Source organism: Lissotriton helveticus, chromosome 7, assembly GCF_964261635.1.
Source record: "Lissotriton helveticus chromosome 7, aLisHel1.1, whole genome shotgun sequence".
NCBI lineage: Eukaryota > Metazoa > Chordata > Amphibia > Caudata > Salamandridae > Lissotriton > Lissotriton helveticus.
Window position 1 is genome coordinate 1,613,480,540 of NC_136068.1, and position 13,381 is coordinate 1,613,493,920.

At 48.1% G+C, this 13,381-nt stretch overlaps 1 protein-coding gene across 7 annotated transcripts in view; it reads right to left on the minus strand.

The window, feature by feature from the left end:
- Positions 1–13,381, minus strand: part of SCAF1 (SR-related CTD associated factor 1) — a 438,521-nt gene that overhangs the window by 159,333 nt on the left and 265,807 nt on the right. For all 7 annotated transcript variants that reach the window (XM_078655270.1, XM_078655274.1, XM_078655269.1 and 4 more), the window contains one exon: positions 2,125–2,442. In XM_078655270.1, coding sequence (XP_078511396.1) covers positions 2,125–2,442 — 318 coding nt within the window. The remainder of the gene's footprint in view (positions 1–2,124; positions 2,443–13,381) is intronic.

The following is a 13,381-nucleotide window of genomic DNA, read 5'->3' on the forward strand; positions in this document are numbered from 1 at the left end:
TCACTCCCCCACGTGGAGTGAGCACACCAAGGGTGTAGTCACCGTAAGATCAGTAGTCCATTGGCTACTGATCCAGAGACCCCTAAAACACCCCCTTAATGAAGTATTTATGGGCAGCCCTGAACCAAAAAGGAGGTTCCCGCAACCTAAGAAGAAAAAGATGAAAGAAGATATCCAGCAGAGGAGACTGCAGAGGAACTGCCTTGGCCCAAACCCTTCGGGCCAGTCTGCCGTTTCCAGAGATCCTGCACCAAAAGCCACCTTGTCCTGCAGCCAGCGACCTCCAGAAACCCTGAGAGCACTGACTGCCTCCAACAGAAACCAGATCTCATGTGAACAGCAGTCCCGTTAAAAAAAACCTCCAAAAACCGACTCTGAGCCTGCTGAGGACAAAGAAACCCAATGCATGGAACTACCACTGCACCCGTCGCTGAGTTAGAGTGGCCCACCGTGGGTTGACCCCTCAAGGACTCCCCGACGTCGTCTGCTGCCTCTGCACGGAGACTCAGCCAACCGCAAGTGGCCCAGTAAAGTGAAATCTGACCTCAAAAGACACCCCTGCAAGCCAGCCGCCCTGGAGTAAAGAACCCGAGGTGTACCTACGTCCCCGAGCCCTCCAACTTACCTGCCCAGCTGTTGGTTTCTCCCGGAAGTCTTCCTGAATCGAGCCTGCAGCAAAAGACCAGAACCAAAAATCCCCATTGAAAACAGGGCACTTAACGCCAAAACAGAACTCTGCACCCGGCTGCCCCAGCGCTGAAGGTGCACCTTTTGTGCTGACTTGTTTCCCCATTTTCCCTGAGCTAGAGGCCAGGAGCTTTCCTCCCACAGTCAAGTGGCCTGCTCATCAGCAGCCACCAAACGGTTTCTAATTGTGGAGTTTGAAAACCTAAAGAAATTCTTTAAAATTGTACCGATTAACAAAAACGATTTAACTTACCTGTTTGCAGGAGATGTCCCAGTGTAGTATCCAGGTATACTACACTGTGTAAGAAAAGTAATCTCAAAAGTAACTTACCTGTAAACACTATTTTCATCCATAGGATAACATTGACTGTTTTTCTTGGAAAAGTGTAGAGTTTGAAAACCTAAAGAAATTCTTTAAAATTGCATAATCTAACAAAAACGATTTTACTTACCTGTTTTCAGGAAACCTAGTAATTTCAAAAGTTATTTACCTGCTATTTTACTAAAAAACCTATTTAAGTCTGCATTAACTAAGGATTGCATTTCTCTGCATCCATACTGTAAACCAAATAAAAGTGCATATACAATTATCATTCACACTATTTCAATTGCATTACTACTGTAAAGTACTTATTGCTTACCTGTACCATAATTGCATGGTTCTACAAAATAAAATAACTAAAAGAATAGGTTTTATACAAAAACAATTTGTCTGAAGTTCAGTCTTTGAGTCTGCGAATTCATTTGCTGACTGAGTGTGTACAACAAATGCTCAACACTGTCCTCTGATACTGCCTTACTGCTCGACCACACTACCACAAATAGAGTAAGGTTCTATCTAATTTTACCTCTGCCTACCTTTGGGGTTCCACTGGACTCTTTGCACACACTATACCTCACTTTGATATAGTATATACAGAGCTAGCTTCTACACTTAATCATTAAAGTAGCGACAACTAACACTACCCAGATCAATACACCGGACAAGCAAGACAGTTCACTTTGGAGATGTACATCATATGACAAACCTGTGCAAAAAAGCTAACTGAAAGGATTGGAAATACACCACCTTATGATTTTGTCTCTAATAAACCCCTTATTGAACTGAAACCACAAAAGAATCTGCTCAACATAAATAGGCTACTGTACTTCACATCTGTGTAAGGAAATCCAGAGAAGCACAGCATGGACTGCAGCTTTAATTAAACATAAGACTAATTGGGCAGCTTTACTACAAGGATAGCCACAAACCCTAATCCTAAAGCCCTGCTGCCGATCTTCCCATTTGACGTGCTTGCATCCGTCCCTCTGACTCTACTACCCAACTCCCTGTGGCTTAAGCAGGTACAAATCTGTGGCCACTGCTGCTCATCCCCTTGGCTGGTTTCTTTTTTAACGGTCCATTCTACCAAACATTTCATGCTGTATAGTGCTTACCTTGTCAGTCTCTCCAGGCCCATCAGAGCTGATGCTGCCTTCACGTTTCCCCGTCTCACTGCTGGATGAGGCATTGAAGAAGAGACTGGAGGAGTTGCTTGTGGAGGTTGGGCCAATGAGACTGGCATGTGCTGGAGGGGAAGGCGGCGATGGCGGAGAGGGAGGCGAAGGAGGACTGTAGGTAAATCCACCCAGAGACAGACCACTATGAACCATGTGCGAGGGTGCCGCGTGGCTTACGGGCACATGTGGAGGAGGCGGTGGTGGTGGAGGTGGCTGCACCAACATGGAGGTAGAGGGCTTTCCCTGGCTGAGGATCTGAGACAAAAAGTACAGTTAAAAGGGCTTACACATTCTTTTGTGTGCGAATTTGCTTAAAATGTATTGGGCTCACAGTCCACATTTTTACAACCATGACTTGAAATAACAATCTTCCTTCTCAACATCTCTGCCTAGCACACCCTTCTAGCAGTCCTTGAGATCAGTTCAGGAACATTAACCTACTAAATACAGCTTTTGCATTGGTTCCTGATTGTGACATTTCTCTTGTCTATACATGTTTGAGCATGCAACCCCTTCTCTTGGCACTGTATAAGCCCATAAATAAAAGCTACTTATTTATTATCCTTATCTCCATCATGTATATCTTCTATTCATTTAATAAATATCAAAATATCTATCTATATGTGGGAACACTTTATTTGACTGGCGCTTTTCTGAGCAACTTACTCTTCAGGGTGGGTGAATGGTCTCTAAAACTGCGGTGGGCATGGTGGCAGCAGTGGAGGTAACATGATCTGTTGTGGCTACTACTATTGAGGGAACAAGAGAAGGCCTTCCTCCCATGTCAGCGCTGGGACGCCCTAGGGTAGCCCAACTCAAAAACTCAAACTCAAACTCAAACCCAAACCCATGGATACAGTGTGTGGGCACCCGGTGCCTCTGCTGTAGTTCCTTCAACTGCTCCACTTCTTTCTCTCTCAGCTCTCAAAACACTATAAAGATGATGTTCTTATTCTAAAAGTTTAGACTCAACAAAGAAACTTTAGCCAACCATTATATCAAGAGATATATTGCCGGCATGGTTTTAATTTGTGAATGTATCAAAAGGGGGCAGACAATGTTGATGCTGCAGGTTCTAAGGGGGGGGGAATGCAGTGTGTCTGGGTAGATCTCTAAGAATCGAGGAAAAGGAATAATTTAATGGATTTCCGATTTTCCTTCCTTTTCCTCAGAAGTCCTAGCTTGTAGTCAGATGAGCTCTTTCTGTCTCAGCCTTTCAATAGCATCTCAAAATGTGTCCCACTTGTCTATTGTGTGAGAATTCGTAAGGCAAAGCAGACACATTGAGTTTTACTAATATTTATTTCAACCACAGGAGACACACTGTAGATCGAATGAGTAGTGTCTGAAAAACCGGCAGTGGAACAGCAGCCTTCATCTGGGGAAAAGTGAGGAAAAACAGCTCACTAGATTCAGAAAGAGGGATACATTTAATGGCTAAATGGATTATTTATGTGAAGCTGGTGAATCGACCTTAAAAACACTTTGCTACTGTAAAATGGGTCTAACAAATGGCCAGGTGAGCTAAAGGAGAATTGGTGAATTCTGTGATATCTTAAAGAGGCACTGTCAAAATTCTTATGCATTTCTACTTTGTTTCATTTTGGGGACCAATTAAAGGGTCTTTCAACCAAAGGCATATTATTCCTATAGGTTTTCATTAAAGAAAAAAAAAAGAGAGAACTACCTTAAGGCATGTTTACTTTATAAGATTATATTTGAACATGAAAATTATATTGGTTTCAAAATTCAGAGCAAAAATTCTAATGTTTATGAATATCAAAGATCCAATGATGGACAATCTCTACTTCTCAGTGCCAGTCCATAAGTGTTCAGAGTAGTCCACAAGCAAAAGCACATGTTACTACTTGTGTAACGATATATCTGTAAGAGACATTAGTTAGTGATAGATTCCTAACCTTAGAATATCCCCAGGCGTCAGACTGGATCCGGAAATTTTTGCGTAGCAATACCCCTGCGCGTCGGTAGGCGTCGTCTGCGGTACTTAGACGCCGCCTCCGCGTGCTGACGTCAGTTCTTAGACACTGCTTTTCCGCGCCAGAAACGCAGAGGCGGAAAGGCTTACAATAGACCGCAACTCCACTCGCGACGAAAAGCGTCTCCGAGCGAGCGCCACCTTGGAAATTCCAACGCGCAGAACGGATGACATTGTGCGTTCTCTTCGGTGGCGAATAGATCTAACCAAGGCTCTCCCCACTGCTGAAAGAGGCCTTGCGCCACGTCCGAGCTCAGACGCCATTCGTGATCCATCATGCACCGACGGCTGAGTTCGTCCGCCCTGGCATTCAGAGAACCTGCCAGGTGTTGAACCACCAGGGTCACGCCCTGATGTTCCAGCCACTGCCAGAGTCGCAGAGCCTCCTGGCATAGGGTCCACGACCCCACCCCGTCCTGTTTGTTGCAGTACCACATGGCGGTGGTGTTGTCCGTGAACACCTGCACTACACTCCCCCGGACAGAGGGGAGGAATGCCTTCAGTGCTAGACGAATTGCCCGTAACTCCAACAGGTTGATGTGGAGCCGGGCCTCCGCCGGAGTCCAGAGTCCTCTGATCTCCGCCTCTCCCATGTGGCCACCCCAGCCCTGGAGGGAGGCGTCCGTCACAACTATGTGCTCCGGGTGGGGTAGGGAGAGGGATCTGCCACTGACCCAATCGCGGTCCGTGAGCCACCACTGCAACTGTCTTGCAGTGCCCTCCGAGATCAAGACATGGTCGGACAAGTTGCCCTGATGCCGGGCCCACTGAAACTTCAGGTCCCACTGCAGAGCCCGCATCCGCCACCGGGCGTGACGCACCAGAAGGATGCAGGAGGCCATCAGTCCCAGAAGCCGCAGCGTAATCCTGACCGAGACTCGGGATAAAGGCTGGAAGATTGGAATCAGAGCCTGAATATCCCGAACCCGCTGTTCGGGAGGGTAAACCCGAAACTGCGCCGAGTCCAGGACCGCTCTGATGAAGAGGAGCTTCTGAGAGGGACACAGGTGCGATTTCGGCACATTGATGGAGAACCCCAGCAAGTGCAGGAGGTCGGCCGTAGTCTGGAGGTGGCTGACGACTGTCTGGGGCGAGCCCGCCTTCAACAACCAGTCGTCGAGGTAGGGGAAGACTGACACCCCTAACCTGCGCAGATGAGCTGCGACCACCGCCATCACCTTCGTGAACACCCGTGGGGCGCTGGTAAGGCCGAAGGGGAGCACGGTAAACTGAAAATGCTCGTGGCCTACCGTGAACCGCAGGTAACGCCAGTGGGCCGGCAGGACGGGGATGTGAAAATAAGCGTCCTGCAAGTCCAACGCTACCATCCAGTCTCCGGGGTCCAGGGCAGCTAAGACCTGAGCCAAAGTCAGCATCTTGAACTTCTCTTGTCGGAGGAAGCCGTTGACGTTCCGTAGATCCAAGATAGGGCGCAGGCCCCCCTTGCCCTTCTTGGGCACCAGAAAGTAGTGGGAGCAACATCCACACCCTACTTCTGGCCCAGGAACGCGCTCGATGGCCCCCTTGGCCAAGAGGGCCATGACTTCCTCTTGCAGAAGTTGCAAGTGATCCCCCGACACGTGGTGGAATTGCGGTGGCATGGCTGGAGGGGTCGCCTCGAAGGGGAGGGAGTAGCCCCTTCGGACGATTTGCAGCACCCACCTGTCCGACGTGACAGTGCGCCAGTGGGAGTGGTGATGGCGAACCCTGCCTCCCACAGGCGTCACATGGGCCTGAAAACTCGGAAGGTTTTGAGGCAGGTGCTGCGGAGGGAGGTGTGGACTGGCCTCGCCGCTGACCCCGACCGCCGCCATGGCGGTTTCCATGGCCGCCACCGCGCTGCTGGGTATTCTGCGGTGCGTGGCTGGCAGCACGTGTGGGGACGCCCCTTCCGTGGCCACGAAAGGAGCGAAAGGCACCCGATTGCTGGCGCGTGGCCGAAAGGCCTAAGGACTTGGCCGTAGCCCTGGAGTCCTTAAAGCGCTCCAGCGCATGGTCTGCCTTGTCGCCAAAAGGCAACGGCCATCGAACGGCATGTCCAGAAGAGTGGCCTGGACATCGGCCGAAAAGTTGGCGGACCTCAACCAGGCGTGGCGTCTAACTGCCACCGTCGTTGCCATCGCCCTGCCCAGTGAGTCCGTGGTATCCAGCCCACACCGGATAGAGTATCGTGCCGCATCTCGACCCTCCACAAGGGCTTGGGCGAGTTTAGCCCGGACCTCCTCCGGGCATTGTGGCAGCACGTCCGCAACCGTGTCCCACAGGGTGTGGGTGTAGCGGCCCAAGAGACACGCGGTATTGACAGACCGCAGTCCCAAACTCAGGGACGAGAACACCTTCTTTCCGAACTGTTCGTATCTCTTGGATTCCCGATCGGGGGGGGGGGGCCGTCGGGAATGCGGTCTGGGAAGTGGAGGCCTGGATAACCAGGCTCTCGGGGGCTCCTATCCACAGGCGGGCTTGGACCAAGTGTCCACAAGAACGTCACATAAGGCTTCATTAAACGGCGGCAGAGGCTCACTGGAGCTTGCCTGCGGTTTAAGAACCTCAGTGAGGAGGTTAGTCCTCACGGCCGCAACGGGGAGCTCAAGGCCCAAGGCCTTGGCTGCCCGCGTCAAAACTACACTATAAGCAGCCCCCTCCTCCGTAGCCACGGTGGGAGGGGAGACAAATCCAGTGTCTGGCGAGGTGTCAATACCACTGGCCTCCCCAAGCTCATATGTCCAGTCCTCTTGAGACTGGCATTCCTGTGCCAGAGGGTCCTCAGACCCCTCCCAATCACCTCCGTCACCAGTCTCCTGTAACCCAGGGTCAACAGACTGGGCCTCCTCATGGAAATAAAAATCTCCAAAGGCAGTCGGAAGCGGCGCCAGAGTCGGACCGAAGGGAAGATTGGGGACAGCGTCTACAATGGGCACCGGGGGCGACACCCTCGGGGCCGGCGCCGGTGAGGTCGTGAGGTCAACCGGCGACGACCCGGATCCGGAAGCGGATCCGGTGAGGTCCTGCGGCGCCAGGACCGAAGTCGCCGGCGGCGCCGGGGCCGAAGCACCCGGCGGCATCGGGGCCGAAGCACCCGACCCGCTAGGGCCTCCAGCCGGTGATGAAGCAAAGCTTCGCATATTTTGCGGCTTGCCGAAATCAAGAACCTCGTTTATGTGTAATAAGGTAACAAAAATGTATGTTTTATTAACATTTATTTTGTTTAAGCAAAGTTCCCGAAGCTTGCCTATGTGTATTTCTAATGAATTTAATCCATGTCCCTTAAAATGGCCGCCGCTTGTATTTTAGTTACTGCGCATGCGTCAGCCACACTCACGTGTCCTGACGCGTCTGCAGAAGTGGAGGGAAAGTTGTGCGCATGCGTAATTCATAGCTGTGCTTATCATGTGGTACTGCTCGTGCCACTGCTCTTGTGTTCGTCTCAATGTAGCTAACATTTAAATGCATAAGTTTATTTCTTGATGATGAGTTAAAAGTACAAACCCTGTGATGTGTTTTCATGATGACATTATTATGTATTAATTTGTTTTCGCTTACTTTTCATGTACCGCGGGAAATGGGGGTCTGAGTGAGAGGAGAGCCATATTGGAGGTCCCTTCTGCGCCTGTGCGACATTCGGCAGCACGAGGGACCTTGGCTGATGGAACATAGCCAGTTGGCAGTGATGGGCGAGATGCTCCTGAGAAAGTCACCTCTGCCCTGCGAGAACAGCGAATGTGGCTCCTTATATGATACATTGTAATATTGCGCTACTGTTTGCCGTGTAACTTCTCATGGGAACCCCAAACCTGCTAGGCGGTACCCAAATATGTTAATGAAGGCTTCAAATCGTGTATTGTGATTGGTGTGTTACCCAAACCCTACCTTAGGACCAATCGGAATTGAGGGATTCTGACACTTTGCAACATTGGGGGGTGGTACACTGTCCCCAAACTGTATATCTACCCTGGGTTCACCTAGTGAACCGTCCGACTTGTCTGGTTTAGCTGACCTGTCACTGACCCAACGCACTCAATAGGTGACTGAAGATACAGAGCGCTGCGGAGCACTCTGTCCGAATTTGACCATAGACTAAGGTTCTACTGAACCTTAAAGTGCTGGCAAGCACTTAGCTGGGAGTTCGCTGACCCAATCGGGGTCTTGATCGATAGCTGCAGAGCGGGTGGAGCGCAGGCGTTGCTTCCGAACTGTGGGTTCCGGTCCTGTCCTGAAGAGGGTCCTGTCCTGAGGGTTTGCTGTCCTGTCCTGAGGGTCCTGTCCTGATTCCTATTCCGAGGGTATCCTGTCCTATCCTGGGTGTCCATTCTGCACCTGCTGTCCTTTGAGGGGTACACTTCCTTGAGGGTTTCCTGTCCTTAACTGACCCGTGGCCAGGGTTTGGTTTCCACACCTTTCTAGGTAAATATTGCTCTGAAATTCTTAAACTCTTGCACCTTCTGAATTTCTAACTTTTGCTTTAATAAAGTTCAACATTGCATATGTTATATTTTCCATGCCTTTCCGCAACTATTGAAAGTCATTTATAATTTTTGCAAAGTTATTCCTATGCCTTCTCATTTGTTAGAAATTATATTTTGCATAGCAGTGTGTCATTTCCTGATATGGTCTAGAACTTCGTTGCCTAGGTTGTTCAAAGGCCCCTTCACCTTAAGTGAAGCGTGTTATTCATTATAAGCTCTCCTATAGTCACCCACACTTAGTCTATCCCTGTCTAGATAATACTGACTTGCATAGTATTTTCTCGCTACATTTTGATTAGTACCTTGATGATTACTCTGTCATTATTTCTTCATGCTTATGTGATTTACGTTATCTTGGTTATTGATTGCCTTGTTTTATTGTACCTCATGCAAGAAAATAATGAACTTTAGATAAACATTTTAAAACTTCCAGTTGTCCGTGGTCATTTAAACAGTATTTGAATGTTATTGGTTGGATTTGTATTTTGCTGCCTTTACTTTACAGCTAGCTCCCTGATTCATTGTGGTCATTAGGCACCCGCATCGGTGGATGGTAAGTCGGGTGCACCGAAAATTGGTAGCAGGGAACACACACACACCAACTTGATAGAGCTCGTGAAGTCACCTGATCGATGTATATGGTGATTTGAAAAGTATATGGGCCCTGAAGCCGGAAACGGCGAAAACTGTTGGTCGGGTGGCCTCGCGCGCTCTATCAGTTTTCTGGTAGCTAGAGGATGGTTAGGGACTAGTTGAGAATAAGGAAGGGATTAGTTGGACTAGTTAAGTCGGAAGCTGCTATTATATTAATGCTGCTATAAGAGCGGCTGTTCTGAGGGAACTGATCACTCTCTTGTGAATACGCTGCTGAAACTCATGAATTTTTGTATTGTTATTATTCTTGTTCTTATATTGTTATATGTACTAATCCATGCAATTGTCAATCGTCTAGTTGTATGTTGTCCGAACTCCCCGGGGAATTGAAAGGGCAAGTGGTGAATAGAATCCATTGTCCTGAGGTCACAGGTTCGAGGAAAGTTAGGTGCAGGTTAGGATAACCGGGAAGCACTAACTAGGGTTTTCTGAATACATGTGTGAATAAATGACAGTAACGGGGTTCATTGGCAAAATTCCCATAGTGGCGTAACCTAGTAAGGGTCACATCGGAAGAGTAGCAGGTTCCTCGGAGCTAGCGTGAAAGCAGAGGGGTCCGCTGAGAAACCTTAAACTCGGAATATATCCCGGAAAGAAGTGGATGAGTTTAGGGGAATAACAGGTTCACCGATGCTAGAGTGAAGGGTAGGCGGAAGAGATCTGCCCGCAGCGCGTGAAAAGTAAATGGAAGTAGTTTACTTGCAGTAAAAGAATTCTTTCTCTGTCTAGACACTTGAGCACTGTGGCGAATGTGTATTTGTTGTAAATTAACCAAGCACTGAGCACTTTAAAAGAAAGAAAGTTTCCGTTACCTTGTGAAGGGAGGGAGTCAGTCGCGAAGCGTCTCTGACGTCACTCTGTGCCGCGCTGGGATTGGTAGAAGCAGCGGGCGGGTAGCGGAGCTGAAATTGTAAAGGAGGGGTGAGCGCCGGAGCGTGGGAACTATCTCACGAAGGGGCCGCGCACCCATTGGCGGAGCTTATTTTGTGTCGCGCACCCATTGGTTGCACGAATTTTCTGAAGCGCGTTCTGATTGGAGGTAGTTTGTAAACAAAGTTAGCGCAGAAGTCGTATGTGGCACTCGCGGACTACAGAGACTCGACCTGATCCAAGGCATCTAGGGTTTGAAAGGGATCAGTGGAAGGCTAATAGATACGATATTATGTACGGAACCAAGAGAAAAATGTCCCTTGTAAGTAAGGTGAAAAATTATTTTAAAACGGACAAACCGATTAAATCTAGAGAAGGTGTTCTTGTCCCAGCACCCAATACTCCCGCCTCATTCATGATGTTTGACCGAGGGTACAATACCTGTGTGTGGCTGGAGAATTGGGTGAAGTACACAAAAGATGACGGAGTATTGGCTTTTCCGTTAGATGGTACTTTCAATGGTAGGATCTTATTTAATTTAAGAACCCGAATGAATGAACTGCATCCCAGACCGAGACTAACGCAGTATGAGGCATTAGAGGAATGGGAGATTGAGGCTTTTGAAAGAGAAAGACCCCGAATGGACAAGGGTTTGACCAAGTGGTACCCCAGGCAGAAACAGGAATCCAGGGATAAAAGGATGAAACAGTGGAGGCAGAGCATGATTGTTGAGGGTCTGTTTCCCATGATGCCTGCATGTCATAACATTGGAGCGGGTGAGAAAAGTACTGAAAAATGTAAGCATTGGGGGGCCCTGGGGGATTCAGATGATGAACTAATAGATGACATCTGTACCAGAAGTCCGCCACCTTACAATGAGGGAACCCGACCTTCCAGTGTAGGAGATGTTCCCCGACGCCACTTCCTAAAAGAAGAAGACAGGTCCCTGGGACTGGGAGGGGGTGGTCAAGTATTGCCCTATCCTGAAAAACCCGAACTGACGGAAACAAGGGATATATATCCCAAAGTGCCCGCAAGTCAGGAAGAAAAATATTCACGTACGAAAACCTTTTTTCCCAGACCCTTGTATGAAAGCGAAGAGAAACCCTCGAATTCAGGACTGCCTTTTGTTCAACCTCCATATGGGGAAGAGCGCAGGTCCTTTACTACTGGAACTTTATTCCCGAAACCAAATTATGGGGGAGGACCAAGTGAAACGCATCCTACTGCCCCGAGTTTTACTCCTCCATTGACCCCCCAGATATTACATGACACAACTCTAAGAAGGGTACTAGTGGAAAAAGAGCAAGAGGCTCTAGCTAGACAAAGAACAGAAATAATTCAGAAAATTTCTCAGTTAAATACCAGTCCTGAGGCATTGACTATTCCAGTAACTATTGGACCGGTGGTCCCGTTATATGGAAATGGTCAGGGAAATCCGATTACTCCAGTTATGACCCCAGTCATGGCAACCCCGAGACAGGAACCGATCATTATAGATGATCAGTCCAGTGAGTGCGAGTCTGAAGTTGCGTTTTTGGAATTGCCAAACAAACAGACTGGAAAGGGAACACAGCAGAGGTATAACCCTTTTAATACAAAAGAAATTAAATTAGAGACAGCAACAGGTACTAGGAATGTCTCTCTGGTAACTCCGGATGAAATTGAGAGTTGGAGTCGTGAATTAGAGAAGCAGACTCCGCAAACAAAGCCTTTAGATCTCTACAAGCTGAGGGTCGAAATAGAAGAATTAATGGCAGGAAATGTGGGGTTGGATCGATTGAATACCTACTCTGAAGAAGAATTGTCATTCATATGTAAAAGCTTTACAAGGAACACCAGAGTGCTCCATGAAAAACTGACCGAAACAGCAGTTAGTATGGGGGTAGATATCTCAAAATCCAAGCCCTTACAGAAACCGTACAGAGCAGACTTCTCAGACAAAGATATAGAACACCTGAATGTGGCAGGGAAGAAGTTGCAGATTAAAGAATTAATGGGGGTACTGCAGAAATGGGGAGATGTGGAAAAATGGAGAAGCAGGTGGGCGAAAAAGAGGGAAGAGGTTCGCTCCCGACAAGTGACTCCCGAGTTTGCTTTAAGAGAGGTAGAAAAACCTGAGCAGTTATGCCCCATGCGCGAAGTTCCAGGGGGAAAATATGTGCATGTCCCCTGGTCTAGGCAGGATATTGTGTCCTTCACGAACGATTTTCCAAAATTACGAGAGAAACCAGTTGACTGGTACAGGCAGGTGGAGAGGTTCGTGAAGGTACAGAAATGTCTGTGGAAAGACCTGGATGGGTTTTTCGACATTGTGGTTCCAGTAGATTTATGGACCCAGTGTAAAATAAACATAGACTGGCCGAGTGAGGAGTACCCCAGAAACAAGGAAACTGGAGAGCCATCAAAGGATGTCATGCGAAAGTATGAGCAGGTAATTCAGCATTTGAAAGAAAAGGTGCCCGCAAAGGAAACTGATTGGACAAAAATAGATAGAACAACACAGGAAAGGGACGAGACAGTGCACTCCTTCTATGAGAGGTTATTGCAGGTATTTAAAACATACAGTGGTATTGACAACATCGACCTGAAGGATATGACGCACTTTATTTACAGGTTTGTAAATGGTTTAAGACCTGAAATTTGTCAGTGGATAAAAGATAATAAAATCTGTTGGCATACTAAGAAAATGGATGAGGTCCTGCGGTACGCTAAGTACTGCGAGGATGAGATGGCAGAAAAGAAAAAGGCCCTTAAGGAGAAGGTTATGTGGGCTCAGGTGAAGCTCGCAGAACAACAGGAAAAACAATTGAGTAACATGGTTAAAAATGCTGAGAACAAAGGTCCTGGGGGAGGGGGTGGAGGAAAGCCCCGGCCCAAATTTAGCAGGGAAGAGGCTATGAAAAAATTTCCCTGCCATCAGTGCGGCGAAATTGGACACTGGCGAAACGAGTGTCCCCAATTAGTCGATGTTAATGAGAAAACTCCTGATTTAACTCCACAGACGCAGAAAGAAAGACCAAGAAAGACTCAACCCCAGGTAAAAACAGTTCAGGTGCCTCGAGCACCCAAGCAGGTATACAGGGGAAGACAGGCAGAAAATGAAGAGATAGAGGTTTGGGAAAGTGGGGAGAACAGAAATACAGCAACTTCGCAGTATCTGCTGAATGATACCTTCCTTTGTAATGATCAGGACTGACGGGGCCTGAGA